This window comes from Geotrypetes seraphini, chromosome 19 (assembly GCF_902459505.1).
Source record: "Geotrypetes seraphini chromosome 19, aGeoSer1.1, whole genome shotgun sequence".
NCBI lineage: Eukaryota > Metazoa > Chordata > Amphibia > Gymnophiona > Dermophiidae > Geotrypetes > Geotrypetes seraphini.
In genome coordinates, this window is record NC_047102.1 from 12539875 (window position 1) to 12559055 (window position 19181).

The 19181-nt window shown below is 45.9% G+C and overlaps 1 protein-coding gene across 8 annotated transcripts in view; it reads left to right on the forward strand.

Annotated features, from left to right (window-relative positions):
* The window catches only part of DGKZ (diacylglycerol kinase zeta), a 182915-nt gene extending 164624 nt beyond the window's left edge, over nucleotides 1-18291 (forward strand). For 7 of the 8 annotated variants that reach the window (XM_033928412.1, XM_033928413.1, XM_033928414.1 and 4 more), the window contains 4 exons: nucleotides 926-1046; nucleotides 7717-7753; nucleotides 10087-10186; nucleotides 16335-18291. In XM_033928412.1, the coding sequence (XP_033784303.1) occupies nucleotides 926-1046; nucleotides 7717-7753; nucleotides 10087-10186; nucleotides 16335-16451 (375 nt within the window). In that variant the 3' untranslated portion in view covers nucleotides 16452-18291. Of the gene's footprint in view, nucleotides 1-925; nucleotides 1047-7716; nucleotides 7754-10086; nucleotides 10187-16334 lie in introns of those variants that run through there. The other variant, XM_033928411.1, reaches the window with a different exon arrangement.
* The last annotated feature ends 890 nt before the right edge of the window (nucleotides 18292-19181 follow it).

A 19181-nucleotide genomic window follows, 5' to 3' on the forward strand; every position in this document is an offset into this window, starting at 1 on the left:
CTGGGGCAGTTGCCTGGGGTCTTCTTGGACAAAGTGAGTGACGGCATGGAGGCAGAACTTCAGTGCATCTGGTCTCTTCTTTAGTTTCTACCCGGGACCCCCTTGCATGTCTAACACTGACTGTACTGCCAGGGATTTAATTTGATTTATTGGCTTTATAAACTGCTTTGTACAAAGTTTAAATGTGATTTACAAAAAAAAAAAAAAAAAAAGTATATGCAGTACTCTCCCAGTATTCGCGGGGGTTCCGTTCCAGGAACCCCCCGCGAATTATGAAAAACCGCAAATACATTTTTTCGCCTGTCAAAAAGGCAGGAGAGGGCAGCTGGAGCGCCAGCAAGTAAAGAAAATCACTCGCGGTATGCTCCAACCGCCTCTTCCTGTTACTAAAGTAAGGCTACACCAATCAGGAGCTGCTTTGACACGCAGCTTCCGATTGGTGTAGCCCGACTTTAGTACAGGAAGAGGTGGTAGGAGAATACTGCAAATTAGTGAGTCTGCGAACCACAAATTTGTGGGGGGAAAATGTATAATCAAAAATCAAAATATAATCAAAAATCAAAATGTATAATCAAATGTATAATCAAAATATAAAATCTATAATTCAGTCAAACATCAAAGGAGAAAGAATACAACCAAGTCTTCAAGACTTTAAGAAAAACAGAAAACCCCCGTTAGTTCAGAAATAATAGAGGGCAAACTGTTCCACAGGAAGGGGCCAACACGAGAACACGGTAGTCAATCGGATGCACTGTAAAGGTGGCAAAGAGAAGTTGCGAAGACCGCAATGCTCCGTCATGGTTCTGAGCTATGAGTTTGTTGTTAAGATAAAGTGGCAGACCTGACCCGAAATGAGTATTTTGCTAATAGGTGGTGGGTCTAGGTCCGGCGAACGCTCTTCCTTTTTTCCTTTCTCTTTCTACAGTTCCAAGAAGCGCACTGTGCTGGGGGAAATCTGATGCTGAAAGACTCCTCCGGATGGACGACGCTGCACCACGCCGTAAGCTCGGGGAGCAAGGAGATTGTGAAATACATCATTGAGAATGGTGAGAGAAGTTAGGGTGGCCGAGAGCGTCTGCGTGACCGTCCAAGGATGAGGATCTACCCCACACAAGCATGTAAATGCTGAGGTGTCTTGTCTGACCGTTCAGAAATTAGGAGAGCCCCCCCGCCCCCCCCCCCCACACATAATTTATTTGGTCATTCCTTTAGCCCGTCCTCCCAAAGGAGCCCAGAACGGGTTACAGGAGTGCATTCATAGTATGGGTAGGACAGATTTTAGTGAGACACAGACTTTACAGCATGGACACGGGTTTAGATTACAGCAATCACAGTATAGATATAACATTTAGACTTACAAATACAGACTTAGTGGACATAGGGTGGTTTAAATTGCAGCATTTTCGGTGTAGATATACTAGGAAGTGAAGTAGCTTTTCATTGCTGGTGGGTGCATCTTTGTTGTCGGAGAATGTGGTAGTAATTCAGGTTATATTTGCGGTGGCGTGCGAGTTTTAGCGAGGTTTCGTGTGGTATATTAGGTGGTGTCTTTGGGGTTCCATCTGCATTAGCAGTAAATCTGAGAAACTAAGATGGCAGCCTAGCTTACAGGTGAGTTTTATTCTGTCAGGATATGTTCAAAACTACACTGTTTGGAGAAACCTCTCCCCCCCATGGATGCAAATTTTAGAAATGTCTGTTAACCTATAAGAAAATCACTACAAACAAGCAACATAAATGAATCGGTAAATTTGCCTATTAGAGGATATGAACTCTACAGGAGAAAGACTTCAGATCTTTTATGTACACCTAAGGGAAAGGGTAATGGATCTGATAAACCACTTTACATATATTATAATCCACTGTTTGCCCGGGGCTTCCAATCTAAGTTTTTATTCCTGGGGCAATGGCCACAAGAAGTTGCATTGGGGACCAAACCTAGTTCCCCACGTTTTCAGCCCACTGCTGTAACTATTAGGCTTCTCCACACCTTTCATAGCTCTCTGCCAGGGTCTCTCAAACTTTTTTTTAGCCCTGGCACACTAAATGTTTTTCGCTGCACGTTATAATTGAAACGATGAACTTGCAAAACCAGCAAAAAAATTAAAATTTGAGAGTTTATTTATTTCAAGTTCTTTGTACTACGTATGGGCAATTGTAACAATGGTGAAACTAGATAGGCGACGGACGTGTTTGTTCTTGAGTGCAAATTAACTCAAAACGCAGCTCAGTAGCCGACAAGCCAAACACGCATTTCATCAACTACCGTCTGCCATCGTTCTCTTCTTTTTTTTTTCCGATTTAATTTCGGCCAGAGCTGGACATCCAAGTTCGCAAAGATAAGAAGATCCAACCGGTAGCAAAGCCTTGATTGCTTTGATGCTCAAGTTAGGATAACGACTGCATGCAAAATAAAATGACTTGCCGTTAGTTTTCAAGGACCAGTCGCGTCAAAGAATGAGGCTTATCTGGGCCGTTGTATCCTTACGCACACAGAGGCTCGTAACGTTGACAGACTCTTGCGTGCACAACATATATGTCATCTATTCTAGTGTATACTTAATGGAGGGATTTTTTTTTTTTTTAACGTTCTTTATTCATTTTCAAATTGAACAGCAAGTGCACAAAAGAATATTCTATACCAGTTATTTCACAATAGAACATTAATCTCTACCACATAATATTCTAGCGATATAATAACCCCACCAACCACCCATCCTTTATCACATTTTCAGTAAGAATAAACACACATATTATATAGCATATTTTAACATATTATGTATAAATTATTCCCAATTCCCTCCCCCCCTTTAGTGTGCTAACAAGAAAAGGAAAAGAGAAGAATCGATGACTATTCACCACAATATGTTGCCAATGGCCCCCATATTTTTATAAAGTTAGTATATGTCCCTCTTTGTACTGCTATTGCTCGTTCCATTTTAAATATATGGCATAATGAATTCCACCAAAATGTATAACTAAGGTTTCTGTGATATTTCCAATTATTGGTTATATGTTGGATGGCAGTACTCGAGGGAGTCCAGAGAAGAGCGACTAAACTGATAAGAGGTATGGAAAATTTTTCATACGCTGACAGGTTAAAAATGCTGGGGCTATCCTCCCTGGAAAAGAGGAGACTTAGAGGGGACATGATAGAAACCTTCAAAATCCTAAAGGGCATAGAGAAAGTGGACAAGGACAGATTCTTCAAACTGTGGGGAACCACAAGCACTAGGGGTCACTCGGAGAAATTGAAAGGGGACAGGTTTAGAACTAATGCTAGGAAGTTCTTTTTTACACAGAGGGTGGTGGACACATGGAATGTGCTTCCGGAGGGTGTGATAGGCCAGAGCACTTTACAGGGGTTCAAGGAAGGTTTGGATAGGTTCCTGGAGGATAAGGGGATTGAAGGGTACAGATAAAACTAGAGGTAGGTTATAGAAGTGGTCAGAAACCACTTCACAGGTCACAGACCTGATGGGCCGCCACGGGAGCGGACCACTGGGCGGGATGGACCTCTGGTCTGACCCAGTGGAGGCAACTTCTTATGTTCTTATGGCAACCCCTGTCATAACTAATAAAAGCTTCTTGTTATATGATGAGATTTGACTCTTTTTCCTTATCATCATGCCAAATAACACTGTATCGTAAGAAAGTGCAACATGATTTTCCAATAATAAGTTCACTTGAACATAAGAACATAAGAACTGCCTTCTCCGGATCAGACCTTCGGTCCATCAAGTCCGGCGATCCGCACACGCGGAGGCCCTGCCAGGTGTACACCTGGCGTAATTTATAGTCCATCAAATCCTTATATGCCTCTCTTAAGGAGATATGCATCTAGTTTGCTCTTGAAGCCTAGGATGGTCGATTCTGTCATAATCTCCTCTGGGAGGGCATTCCAGGTGTCAACCACTCTCTGAGTAAAGCAGAACTTCCTGACATTAGTCCTGAACCTGTCCCCCCTCAGCTTCATTACATGTCCTCTAGTCCGTGTCAAATTGGACAATGTAAATAATCTTCTCTGCTCTATTTTGTCGATTCCTTTCAGTATTTTGAAGGTCTCGATCATATCCCCACGCAGTCTCCTTTTCTCAAGGGAGAACAATCCTAGTGTTATAAGTCTGTCCTCGTATTCCAGTTTCTCCATACCCTTCACCAGTTTTGTTGCTCGTCTCTGCACCCTCTCCAGCAGCTTTATATCCTTCTTTAGGTAGGGGGACCAATGTTGGACACAGTATTCCAAGTGTGGTCTGACCATTGCCCTATAAAGCGGCATTATAACTTTCTCTGATCTACTCGAGATTCCTTTCTTTATCATGCCCAACATTCTATTTGCCTTCTTTGCCGCTGCTGCGCATTGTGCCGACGGCTTCAGGGTCCTATCTATCAGTACACCCAGGTCCTTTTCTTGTTCACTCTTCCCCAGAGTTGCACCTGACATTGTATACTCGTATTCCTTATTTTTATTGCCTAAATGCATTACCTTGCATTTCTCCACATTGAACTTCATCTGCCATTTCTCCGCCCATGTTTCTAACCGACACAAGTCGCTCTGGAGTTTCTCTCTATCCTCCTGCGATCTGATTGCCCGGCATAGTTTTGTATCGTCTGCAAACTTGATGATCTCACTGGATGTTCCTTCCTCCAGGTCATTGATATAAATATTAAAAAGGATCGGCCCAAGTACCGAGCCCTGGGGTACACCACTAGTCACTTTCTCCCAGTCGGAGAACTTCCCATTTATGCCCACTCTCTGCTTTCGGTTTTCCAGCCATTTGCCTATCCATCTTTGTATATCCCCCTCTATGCCATGACTTTGTAGTTTCCTGAGAAGTCTTTCGTGTGGAACTTTGTCGAACGCTTTCTGGAAGTCCAAGTATATTATGTCCACCGGCATATAAGGACAAATAATAAAGTAGATGATCTAATGTCCCAGTCTCCAGGGATTTTTTTTTTTTTAAATAAAGTAAAATTCTGGAATCTCTCCTGGCACACCTGGATTCTCTTTGGGGCACACAGTTTGAGAGACACTGCTCTATGCCAATAGTATAAGAAAGGCACCAAGTGGGATGTGTAATTGTAGGTTAAAAAATTCTTTTTTTGAAGTCTACAATAATTGATCATGCTGAATAATAAATAAGGTGGTGATTTGGGTAAATTTTTACTTCAGTTATTAGAGCATAGGTGCATTTTTTTTTTTTTTTGGAACTTGAAGATAGTTGGACGCAATTAAAATCCTGATTATTAGATTTTCTATTCACGTAGGGTTACCAGATTTCCTCTTTAAAAAAAACAGGACACTTGGCCCCGCCCTGTTCTGCCTTCAGCCCTGCCCCCACACGAACCTTGTGTTTCCTTCCCCGAGCTCGGGGCCATGTCTAGGGGGGGGGGGGGGGGCCTCCGCGCGAGTGTGAATGTTGATGCGATGACATCACGCTTATGTACATACATGTGATGTCATGACATCAACATCGGCACAAGCGCAGAGGCCCTCTGGACGCTTGGGGCCTTCCAAAACCCGGACAAACCGCCGACAAATATCTTCCTACTTTGGGCCATGACACCAACAACGCTTCATGATGTTCATTACTTCCAGAACACCTGGCCTTTGATCACATGTGCAGAACACAGATAAACCACAAATTAAAAGTCTTAATATGCACAAACGAAACCCTAAGATGCAAGGCTTTGCATGCAGTACAACGCCAGAGAAATAGAAACAAATGCATTTTTTCCTGAACAGGGCAAAATATAGACAACAGATGTAAATTCTGAAAACTGACACATTTCAATCACTAAATTGAATATAAAATCACTTTTCCTACCTTTGTTGTCGGGTGATTTTATTTTTCGACTCATCCTTTCCCAGTCTCTGGTTGCACTTCCTTCTGTCTGTGCTCTTAACTGTGTTTCCATGACCTTCTTATCCAATTGCTGTTTTTCTCTCTTTCACTTTCTGCCCTATATCCATCTTTGGCAGAGGGCATAATTTGAGGCTGAGGGGTGGTAGGCTCAAGAGTAATATTAGGAAATTCTTCTTTACGGAGAGGATGCCTGGAATGTGCTCCCGAGAGAAGTGGTGGAGAGGAAAACGGTGACAGAGTTCAAAAAAGCGTGAGATTAACACAGAGGATCTCTAAGAAAATAATGGTATATATTGAAGAACTAAGGCCAGGACTGGGCAGACTTGCACGGCCTGTGTCCTGTTTATGGTCATTTGGTTGAGGAGGGGGCTGGGGAGGGCTTCGATGGCTGGGACGGTTTAGATGGGCTGCAGTGAGCTTTGACGGAGACTTCAGTGAATGGAACCTAAGCACAGGACCGGGCAGAGCTCTGGGTTTCTGTCCCAGAAGTATCTAGGAAAAAGGACAATTTTTAATAAAATCGGTAAATTAGAGAGAGGGTACGGTTGGGCAGACTGGATGGACCATTCGGGTCTTTATCAGTCAACATTTATACTATATATTCAACTTTCTTCCGTGGAGACATGGATAGAGGCATAGTGAGACAGTTAAGTTTTTGCTTAGATATTTGGTTTTGAGATTGTAAGTTCTTAACACAAGCTTGAATGTAGTTTAAAAGTACAGTGGAACCTCGGTTTGCGAGTGTTTTGCAAGACGAGCAAAACACTCGACAAACTTTTGACTCGCAAACCGAGCACTGCCCCGATCAACGAGCACTTACAGTCCAGGAAGCGCCGCTTCGGGGGATTCCTCTTCCGTCTTCCGGCCAGCCTTCTACGTCGGGTGCCTTCCGCAGGTTGGAGGACCTCTGTCTGGGCCTGTGCGGCCGGGTGCTGTCACGCCTGCGCGTTGTGTGCGACGCGCACAGCGTCAATCATCGGCGTTGTGCGTGTCATGCGTGGTGTGCGGGTGGGGCGGCGCTCGGCTGCGTGGGCTCGGGTGGGGGCTCTCTAGCATGTGAGGGGCATACAACGTGGAGGGCTGGCCGGCGGATGGAGGAGGCATCCCTCTGAAGGCACTGCAAGGTTCTCCGGGGGCTAGCATCCCCCCCCCCCCCCCGAAGTGACACTGTGGGGTTCTCCGGCGGCTGACATCCCCCCCCCGAAGCGGCACTGTGGGGTTCTCCGGCGGCTGGCATCCCCGCCCGAAGTGACACTGTGGGGTTCTCCGGCGGCTGACATCCCCCCCCCCGAAGCGGCACTGTGGGGTTCTCCGGCGGCTGGCATCCCCGCCCGAAGCGACACTGTGGGGTTCTCCGGCGGCTGGCATCCCCCCCCCCCCCACGAAGAGGCACTGTGGGGTTCTTCAGATGACCGACGGAGGAGACGGCGCTGCAGCACCCGGCACCCGACAGGTTTAGACCCCGGATTCTAGAACGAATCATCTGAGTTTCCATTATCCCCAATGGGGAACTTTGTTTTGATAAACGAGCACTTTGGATTACGAGCATGCTCCTGGCAGGGAGGGGAGGGGGGCTGGGTGCAAAGACGGGCAGGGGAGGGCGTGAGTGAGGGAACCGGATGCAGAGTCTGGCAGAGCAGTGAGGGAGGAGGAACAGGCACTGCACTTGAATATTAAAACTTCCCCCCCCCCCAGTTTATATTCGAGTCAGCCTTTTTTCCTTTTTTGGGGGTAAAAAGGTTACCTCGCTTTATATTCAGGTCGGTTTATATTCGTGTATATGGTGAGCAAAATCCAGAATCCCTTTCCTTCTGCTAATTAACCCTGTGGTTTTCTCTACTTTCCTCAGCTCCTCCAGAGATCCTTGATACTACAGACAAGCAAAAGTAAGTGGCAGCGGCACCTCGAACCTGTCTGTGGTGGAAGGGTTTCCCGGTGTCTGCCTTTGTGACTGTCCGTGACAAGTGCTGGAAATGTCACCGTGGTTGCCAATTGTTGTTGAAATACTGGTCAGTTTAACTAGTGGCTCGTGCTGAGAGCACCGGAAGGTAAAACTGGTTCCTACGAGGTCTCCCACGGGTGTAAAATACAAGCTTATATTTAACTTCTCTGCTCGCTTCCCTTGGCACCAAGACCTGTAACAGTCTCCCAACAATCCTCAAAATGGAACCTACCTACCCCAGATTTTGAAAGAAACTGCAAACTTCCCTTTTTGAGAACATATACTCAATCAACACTTAACAAGTACAGTAGACCCCCACGAATATGCTGTTCGCGAACTTGCGAACTCAGTCATCCGCGGTATTTTCTGACTGCCTCTTCCGTTCGGAAAATACAGGGAATGACCGAGTCCGCGAATCAGCCTTCTGCACAGCCGATTCCTCCTTCTCTTCCCCCTTCCACGTCAGCCAATCAGCCTTCTGCACAGCCGATTCCTCCTCCTCCCCCCCGCCAGCCAATCAGCCTTCTGCACAGCCAATTCCTCCTCCTCTCACCCCCGTCAGCCAATCAGCCTTCTGCACAGCCAATTCTTCCTCTCCTCCCCTCTCCCCCCCTTCCACATCAGCCAATCAGCCTTCTGCACAGCTGATTCCACCTGCCACAGCCTTCTGCACACACCCTGCCGCCCCTGCATTTCTCTCCCGCCTCCGATCCGCTCCTAAATCGCATTTGCGGTTTTTTGAAATTCGCGGGTGCCCCTGGAATGGAACTCCCGTGAATTTCGGGAGAGTAATGTATGCCCACACAAAGGTACCTACACGATATGTCTCCCCTCAATCTCTAAAGAACTCTATATCTCCCTCTATTTAATGATTCCTACCTCATGGTATAATGCGCACTTGTATTCCATTGCAGTAACTCCTAAACATAATGTAACTTCTTAATTTGTAAGTCCCCGTGAACCTAGATAGGTACAGAGCGACCCAGAAAGAGTAGATTGGATTAGATTAAATTAAATTAGATGAGCCAGGTGAGGAGCTTGTAAATTTGTAGGGGGTAAGCCAAGTCATGAACAGTACATATTAAGGCAGGACAGAAAGCCTCTTAAGGCCCTAATATTGGATGGTTTTGCCATGTTGAGGTTCAGGCCCCACATTCTGAAGTGCAGAGCGATTGGATCCCCTGTGTTTGGGTCTTTCATGATAGAGATGTTGGGATCTTTGACCTCATTTGTTTATTTATTTACCTTTGAATTCTAACTGTCCACATATTGGTCCCACGACAAGTTACAAGAAGTATATATAAAATTTGAGCATACTTAATACAACTAAATTTCACACACAAAGCACCCAAAACACACCCTCCCAAGAGATTTGCAAGGAAATCCAAGTGCAGCATAAACTAGCCAGGATGATGCAAATAACTATTCGCCATTAAATCAAAATGTCTTCCTGGTATGAGGGGAGGATCTCACATGCTAGAAATTTCCATATTGTGCTATCATATGAAATTTTACCATGATAGAACTTGGGGGGAGGGGCAGAGGGGAGAGGTCATACTGTGATGCTAGAGTGGGGATAGAGGTTCCTACACTATGGTGAGGTTCTCCCTCAGATTCTCTAAACGGCATCGGTAGGTGCCCAAACCCGGTGAAAAACACCGTTTAAATGACATTTTTAATTGATTTTCAAGGTGCCGGAAATGCGCCTAACGCCACTGCAGGCATGGCTAACGCCAAAAGCATCATTAGGTGCCACCAAGTGCGTTCAGAAGTGCGATTCTCATCAAAAGATAGGTGCCAAAAAACATCGGCCTGGAAAACCCTGGCCTACGTTTCCGGCATCTACCTTTGCCAAAGGCGTGATTCTGTAACCAATGCTGTTGCACGATTGACATGCCAAGCGGCAGCTGCTTTTAAAGGCCTGTTAGAAGGGTCAGGCCCCTTCCTCCCCGATGGGGAAGGTTGGCTCGCCCTGTCCCCTCTCACATCTCCCCGTGAAAGAAGCACCTTCTTCCGGATTCAAGGGGCATCCCGGATTCCGCGCTTGGTCTTGCTCTCGTATGGGAGCGTTTGGGGGGGCGAGCTCCATTTCGTTACTTCAGCCGTGCCAAGGCCCTAAATGAGCGGAAGAGGTCAGGTTCCCACCGCCTCTCCCTGCTGTCAGTCCGGCGCCGGTTAGAGAATCTGGGATTTGGGCGTTTTCCGTGCCAATTGTTAGGTTGAAGGTTAAGTGGCTGTAGAGTTCCAACATGGAATGATTCTTCTTTTTCTTGTCAGGGGGGAGACCTGTTTACACCAAGCGGCATCACTGCGCCAACGCACCATCTGCCATTACATCGTGGAAGCTGGAGCATCGCTGATGAAAACAGATCTGCAGGTGAGAGGAAAAGCAGGAGCGCATGGAGGATGTAATTTAATATCGGAGGGAAGAGTGCTGGGAGCTATAGATCAGTGGTTCCCAACCCTGTCCTGGAGGACCACCAGGCCAGTCGGGTATTCGGGATATCTCTAAAGAATAGGCATGAGAGAGATTTGCATATAATGGAGGTGACAGGCATACAAATCTACCCCATGCACATTCATTAGGACTATCCCAAAAACCCGACTGGCCTGGTGGTCCTCCAGCTATCTCAGTTGCATCTGCCCTCTGTGCATGTCTGTACGTTAGTTTTCCATGGGTACAGTGGTGTTTGTACAGTGATATGTATGTCTGTGGTGTGTGTTTCCATACCATGGGGTATAACATCTATTATTTCACAAAATAAAACCTAAAAACTTTCCTCTTTAACAATTTTTTTTTTGTAAAACAATTGGATTTATTGTTTTAATCAAAATACTCTAGAAGACAGGAGGGACAGGGAAGATATGATACAGATGTTTAAATACTTAAAAGGTATTAATATAGAACAAAATCTTTTCTGGAAAAAAGGAAAATGTTAAAACTAGAGGACATAAATTGAGGTTGCGGGGTAATATTAGGACTTGCTTTTTCACAAAGAGGGTGGTGGATGCCTCTAATCAGGAATGAAGGGTATAATTGGAAGAACCAAGGCCGGTACTGGGCAGACTTGAACGGTTTGTGTCCTGTATGTGGCTATTCAGCTTAGGAGGGCTTTGATGGGAACCCCAATAATTTGGGATGGTCTAGATCAGTGTTTTTCAACTTTTTTATACCTATGGACCAGCAGAAATAAAAGAATTATTCTGTGGACCGGCGGTTGAAGAACACTGGGCTAAGTCATGGGCCAGACCCCGCCCATCTCTACCCAATCTCCACCCCAGACCCCGCCCCCATAATAGTACTAATTGCACCTTGCACGTCCCGTGCCTCATCTGGAAGCCTTCCCTCTGACGTTGCAGCGTCAGAGAGAAGGCTTCCGGTTCAGGCGCAGAATGCCCGTAGGAGCCGCTGCCCATGGCTTTCTGCACTGCATCAGTTAGGAAGAGGGAGCTGGCTCGAAGATAACGCCGCATCGATCGCACCGTGGACCGGCGGTTGAAGAACACTGTTTTGGGCCTGATGCACGTGCTGGCCCTGTGGACCGGCAGGAAATTTCTGTGGACCGGCACTGGTCCATGGACCGGTGGTTGAAGAACACTGCTCTAGATAGGATGGAGTGAGCTTCGATGGCAGTTCCACTAATTGGACTTCTGCGGTCTATAACCCAGAAATATCAATGAACAAAGGCAATTGAACTTAATCAGACTTTACTCCCGTGTAAAAGAATTGGTGAAATCATAACTATCGGATAAGTTTACTGGTAGTTTCACTAGATCTAGGGTTATCAGATGTCCGGATTGCTTTTCAAAACCTCGCGCTTTGTCCGGGTTTCGAAAAGCTTCTGGCCACGCGCGACGTCGGCACGGCATGCGGGGATGCAGCACCGTGACATCGCCCGCATGCATGCACGAATGCCGTCCGACGTTGCTTGTGCAGGTCGAGGGGGGGGGGACGAGCCTGGGGACAGGCCACGGGTTCGGATTTTCCATTTGGAAAATCTGGTAACCCTAACTAGATAGGATGTCTTTGTTGCATAAAAGGCGCCTCTGTGTAGAGAGACGCCACTGATCTGGACACCCTAAAACACAAAATGTTTGCAGCAGTCCCTCTTGATTCAGGGGCTGGGGAGTCCTTTCTGCAGAGCTCCCAGCCAGAGCTCAGGAGGAGCAATGCGTTCTGTGCTAACTCTCGGGGGTTTGTGTGTGATGACTCCCTGATGAGAGCAGCATGGAGATGTAGGACATGTTCATGAGAACATAAGAAACGCCGTCACCGAATCAGACCTTTTTGGTCCATCCAGTCCGGTGACCTGCACACGCGGAGGCCAAGCCAGGTGTTGCCCGATGAAAACCTGTTTACCCGTATCCATCGATGTGATTTGCAAGAAGGTGTGCATCCAACTTGCCCTTGAATCCCAGAATGGTGGTCTCCGTCACAACCTCCTCCGGGAGAGCGTTCCAAGGGTCCACCACTCGCTGCGTGAAACAGAACTTCCTGGTATTTGTCCCGAGCCTGTCGCCTCTCAACTTCAGTCCATGACCTCTTGTCCGATTCACATTTGACAACGTGAATAACGATGCTTCTCGCTCTATTTTGTCGAATCCTTTTATTATTTTATAAGTCTCTATCATATCCCCTCGCAGTCTTCTCTTCTCAAGGGTAAATAAGCCCAGTTTCCTGAGGCGTTCTTTGTAGCTCAAATTTTCCATACCTACTACTAGCTTCGTAGCTCGCCTCTGCACCCTCTCCAGCAGGGTCACATCCTTCTTTAGGTGTTTTGTTTTACTTCTGCTAGTGCTCAGATCTCTAATAGGCCAAACCCCCCCTAAAAAAGAACTTCAGGTCTTGATGGCATGAGAGGGGGCCCTTCAAAATCTTCTAGCCCTAGGACCACTAGCCAGGTCAAGATGGCATCATTTGTTTCCTGTGATTAGCGGAAAGGGGTTCCCCCCCCCCCCAACTTTGAAAAGCGAGAGTGGTGTATTTCCTGATATAGTTAAGGGTGGGTGTTTTTCTTTGTATTGTGAAGGGAGCACAAATCTTTGTTCCCTGTCTCTTTTACCAAACTGGCCCTTTCTGCAGAGGGAGCCAAGCCAGACTTGAGGGTGTTCATATGTGAATAGCAGAAGGAATCAAGTACGTGCCCACACAAGAGACCTGAACGTGTTTTGCTGGGCAGAATTTTTTTTTTTTTTTTTTTTTACAAATACCTGTCTAATGCCTGGGGGTTTCGTTCTGGTATGTATCTTGCATCTTTTGATGTGGCCCAGAGAGTGGACAAGTGACTGCTAGCAAAAGGAGAGACAGGAAAAGAATGGAAGGAGAGGGAGGGAAAGGGGGAAGTGAGACGATTAGAAGGAAAGACTGTGAAGGAAGACAAAAGAGAATGGAGGAGAAACAGTGAGGAGAATGGAAAGGGAAAGCTGGAAGAGGATTCAAGGTTCAGTCTTTTTGAGGGGAAAAATGAAGGGGAGAGTGAAAGGGTGTAGAGCAGGGGTGTCAAAGTCCCTCCTCGAGGGCCGCAATCCAGTCGGGTTTTCAGGATTTCCCTAATAAATATGCATGAGATCTATTAGCATACAATGAAAGCAGTGCATGCAAATAGATCTCATGCATATTCATTGGGGAAATCCTGAAAACCCGACTGGATTGCGGCCCTCGAGGAGGGACTTTTGACACCCCTGGTGTAGAGTGATGGTTGGAGGAAAGAGAACCAGAACTTCAGCCCAGATCAAGGAGGAGAGGCTACTGAGTGACCTTCGATCAGACGTGTACTACCTCGTAACCGTGTCTTCCGTTTCCTTGGAGCTAAAGAATTCTTTGCTTGCTTTAAGATTATCAGATGCCTTGCCGCTTGTATGAGTTCCAAGACTTCGCATAAGCCGTTTTGTTCCTTGAATAGAAAATTCGCCCACTGCTTTGGTCCCTCTGCAGTTCTGGTGCCAGACATTTGTCCCTGATTTCAGTATGAACCCTCTGCTTCCCAACCTGCCCCATGGCACACCGCTTGTTAGAGCGGTTTGTGTCTGTCCTTAGGTCCTAGCGTGCTGCAGTTTGTCAGACAAAAGGGGGGGAGGTTTACTGTTTTCGTACTGCCAAAAGCTGGACTTTTTATGGAGTGTGAGAGTTCATTAGCAAATGAAGGCCAGATGGCTGAAACCTGAGCCTCCACGGGGGCAGTGAGTGGCAGGAGCAGAGCACGCTGACATGTCCCAGCATCCTCCTTGCACAAACCTTTTGCCTGCTAGGGGTCACTGACCTATCTCTGTGGAGACCGAAGCAACCCTTACCCCCCCCCCTTCAATTTTAATCCCAAGAAAACTGTGGAAATATGGGTGGGAAAATCGCCAATGCCGTATACGGAGCAGGCACAGAGAACTGGGGTTTAATCCCCACAGTCACCGCCTCCTTTGCAGGACTGCTATGGCTAAGGCCAGGATTATAGGACTAAAGTAGATTACTTTTGCAACTAGACCCTTGTACACAGTGCCCTTCTCTCTGTAAACCCAAGGAGTTTCTCGCTTCATTCAAGCAGGTGAATAAACACTAAGCAAACTCTCTTCCCCCCCCCCCCAAGGCCCCCTTCCCAATCCTCCTCAGGGAATCGGTCGGTTAACATTCCAAACGCTCCAGACAGGGATTGAGCTCTTCACATCTGCCCCAGGCCTGGCTGCAGCTGTGTTGAAGACGAAAGCACCCTATCCCAAAGAGTATGTGATCCTAAAACATGCAAAACCCTCTTCCCTGCTCTAATTTCTTAAGGTAATCTAATCTAATCTAATCTTTGGTTTTATATACTGGGTCATTCCCAGAGGGACTCAAACCAGTTAACAAAACGTAATTTTTAGGTACATTGATAATCAATAATAGAAGAGGGAGAATCAGTACATATCACCGTACAGTTGTCGACTAAAAAGTTCTATCAGTTGTCAGTAACAAACTATGGACTTTTCCTCCAGGAAATTGTTCAAACCTTTCTTAAAACCAGCTACACAGTCCAGAGCTTAACTATTCTCTGAGTGAAAAAAATATTTACAACTATTGGTTTTAAAAGTATTTCCCTGCAGTTTCATCGAGTGTCCCCCCTAGTCTTTGTCATTTTTGACAGAGGGAAAAATCGATCCACTTCGACTCCACTTAGGATTTTGTAGACTTCAGTCCTACCTCCCCTAAGCCGTCTCTTTTCCAAGCTGAAGAGCTCTTTTACTTTTAGTCTTTCCTCACGCGAGAGGAGTTCCATCCCCTTTACCATCTTGGGCGCTCTTCTTTGAACCTTTTCTAGCGCCGCTGTATCTTTCTTGAGATAAGGAGGCCAGAATTGAACGCAATACTCCAAATGAGGTCGAACTATGGAGCGATACAGAGACATTATAACATTCTTAGTCTTGTTTACCATTCATAGTAGTAGATGATGACGGCAGATAAAGACCCGAATGGTCCATCCAGTCTGCCCAACCTGATTCAATTAAAAAAATTTTTTTATTTTTTTTTTCTTCTTAGCTATTTCTGGGCGAGAATCCAAAGCTTTACCCGGTACTGTGCTTGGGTTCCAACTGCCGAAATCTCTGTTAAGACTTACTCCAGCCCATCTACACCCTCCCAGCCATTGAAGCCCTCCCCTACCCATCCTCCACCAAACGGCCATACACAGACACAGACCGTACAAGTCTGCCCAGTAACTGGCCTAGTTCAATCTTTAATATTATTTTCTGATTCTAAATCTTCTGTGTTCATCCCACGCTTCCTAACATTGCCCCTGAATCTACCACCCCTCAACCTCAAATTATGTATTTGAACGTCTGAATCATATCTCCCCTGTCTCTCCTTTCCTCTAGGGTATTTACTCTCCACCACCTCTCCCTTTTTACTAATGCCTAGGAGATGGGCAGCTAGCATAGAGATTGTTAATCTAATCTAATGCACACTATACCAAAAAGGTTCAAGGCGATTTAGATTCAAAGAGGCTGTAAAATCTATGGAAAAATACACAAAAGCAATCAATAATTAAAATATCATCATACCATGACTATTACAAGTTTTTCTATTTAGTTCCACGGTTATGGAATAATTTGCCTATAGAACTGAAAAAAGAAGGATGGTATATAAATTTTAAAAGACATCTAAAAGCACATTGTTTTTCAATTGGCTTTTTCAAATTAAAGAAATGAGTTGGACTGCAATCTGTATTTATGTAGTTGTTGATTTTTTTTTTTAGAAAATTTGCAGTTTGTATTAATTAACTTTTATTTTTGATATTTTCATTGTTATAGAATTTTATGAATTTTTTTTTAAAAACCTTTTTCTTTTTTTCTTTCCTTTTCTATTTCTGAATGGAGTTCTTTTCCTAATTGTTTTCAAATATATATTGCAAACTGCTTGGATCCTTTTTTCGGCATTATGCGGTATATAAAGTTTTTAAGAAACATAAACATTTACTTTAGTGTTTTCAGTTTACTTTCCTTGCTTGATGCCAATTGTGTAGACGTGTTTTCCTAATGGCTTGTTCTTGTGCTATACGTTACAGGGAGATACTCCAAAGCACCGAGCCGAGAAAGCCAATGACCCAGAGCTAGCGGCCTACCTTGAAAACAGACAGCACTACCAGATGATCCAGCGGGAGGACCAGGAGACGGCTGTGTAGCGCTAGAGAGAGGGCCTTCCGGTAGTCTCTTGGCCGAGACTTCCCCCTTCGTCAAGCCTGGAGCGTTCTCGGGATGAGAGAGGTGGGAGAAGACGCGAGACCCCAGAGAATGAGCACAGACTGCCTTGTTTGCCCGGCAAATTTCAGTTACCAGAGCTGCCAACTGTGACAGAAACTGGATTTTAAATTAAGTTTTCAATGTTTTATTTTTTAAAGTTGATAAGGTTTTAATATAGACTTTTATTTGGTAATGCATATGTATCGCCGTATGAGTTTCTGCCACATCTGAGGCAAGTACAGAGTGCCTGGGAGGTCAGCATGCAATACCCCCACCTCCAGCCAGCCACATTCTTCCCAGTATGATGGACTTTATCTCCTCCTCCGAGTCTCTTTGGAGGATGCAGAAGGTTCTGGCCTGGGGTCTGGTTAAAGAAACTTTGCATTGTTTAGGAATCTGGTCCTAGACGTGTTTTGCAGATGGGAAGATGGCAGCGACTGCTAGAACAGATGAGCTTTGGCTGAGCTCCCTTAGTGAAGCTGTGACTTTAATATTTGTTGACCCTTTCTGGCCTCTGTCTGCCCACCTTAGATGGACAAAACTGCTTTCCCTGGTGAAGCTGCGGAACTTACGGGAGAGGTTACATCTCTCTAAAGGCAGGATCGGCATTGACGTGGCGGGGAGAGCAGCATCTTATTAGAATCAAATGACTGAATTGGGTCACTGGAAAGTTCAACAGGAAGGACGAGAGCTACATGCTGTGGTACCCCTCATCCTGTGGCAGCCTCTGTTCTCAGGGACACAACTTTCTGCAGAGCGCTCGGACTGGGGAAGGAGGGGGGAAGCGGGGTTGTCAAGGTGTGTCGGGAGTTTATTGCTGAAATAAGACTTTGAGGCCGATTCAGTAACGTGCAAATTTGCTGGAAAATGAGCGACACAAAGCACACCTCATCGCAGCAATCGACAAAGCACTTTGACCCCCCCCCCCCCTCCCATGTAGTTCCCAGGACTTGGTGGAGTTCAGATGCTCCATGAAATGCCAGTTTTCAGCTGCTGCTGCTTTTGAAGGCGTCCATTACATTTCAGTTCCCTGGGCTGCCATACGAGCACTCTAGTTAGATGGGGCCGGAGGGGGGGGGGAATGCTTATCCTGCACCTTGTTCACCTGCTGTTTTCATGCCACTGTAGGAGACACACATGCTCGTTCTACAACTGGAGCTTAATATCCTTTCTGCAAATGTTGGCAGTGGAGCCGCCTAACTGCAGATCATATCAGAGGACATCAGATACTGTGACCACCCGAGCCAGTAATTACCCTCTGAATGCAGGGGCTGCTAGCTAGAGGGATTCAGACTAGGTGCCAGTGCGTCTACCTCTGACTAGTGAGAGAGGAGTGCTAACAAGAGGGAACCGGAGGCCCTGTCTTGTCTGTCCGTGTCCTGTAAGGGTAGGCCACTTTCATCTCGCCTGAGTCTTTTAGCTTCCTGTTTGTGAAATGTCCCTAAGGTTACACCAAGGAAGGTTGACTATCTGATCAGAGAGGGGCTCCTACCATTGTCAGTTGTGGACAAGAAAATCCCTGCTTTTCTTTCCCCTGACCCCCGAAGCAGGCTTTGCTGAGAGGGCTTCAGCTCATCCAAAGCATTCCAACAAAGAGTGCGGACCGCTGCATGCACCAACAAAGAGTGATTTATTTTTCTGCATTGGAAGCAAGTTTTCTTGCCCTGAGCATCTTGGATTTCCAAGAACGAACTCTGGACAATAAGTGTGTCTGAAATATAGTCCCATTCAGTCTTTTGGTCTATATTTGTGTCTTGTTTTTTTAAATTGCTATTTATAGGAGAGGTCTTTTTGTCTGAGTGTTGGTTTTGTTTTGGTTTTTTTGCAGAAGTGTTTTGCTTGTACCACATAATATGCATCCGGCATTCAGGATGGCTGTGCCTCTCCCATGGATTGTCCACAGTTCAGCATGGGGGTGGGGGAATATAGGGGAGAGAATGAACATCCTTGATCAGTGGTGGTGTTCCTTGTTGATGTTCTTTCAAGATGGACGATGGCTGGGTTTCGTTTTGGGTTTTTTTTTGCCTAGACCAGGAGTGTCAAATGTCGGTCCTCAAGGGCCGCAATCCAGTTGGGTTTTCAGGATTTCCCCAATGAATATGCGTGAGATGTATTAGCATACAATGAAAGCAGTGCATGCAAATAGATCTCATGCATATTCATTGGGGAAATCCTGAAAGCCCGACTGGATTGCGGCCCTCAAGGACCAACATTTGACACCTCAGTCTGCTTCTTTAAAACAAAATCCACCTCTTGCATTCTGTCCATGACTTTTCAAACACTAGCTCACTCACTGCTGCAAATTATTTGAGCAATGCTCCTGGGTACAACCATATGCCCCAGTGGGACACACATGCCCGTCAACCCAACTGCGTAAAAATTTTTCTGAGGTTCCTATAGACTGAATAGCTGCCTGGCCTTTTCCTAGCTGGCTTCCCGCTGCTGCTAATGCACATTTTGGAAAGAATATTTCATTAAAGGCAGGCAAAATGATATGCACTTATCCACGGTGAGTTTGGGAATCGAGAGATCCCTGCATCAGTCTCTGCTTACCGCACCCAAAGAGTATGTGGAAATGCAGCACATGCTGTATATAGATTTGTGTGTGAATTCGTAGACGCATCTGTTATGTAATCTAATGTTACTGTGTGTTTTTGGCCCCAGCTCTTCTC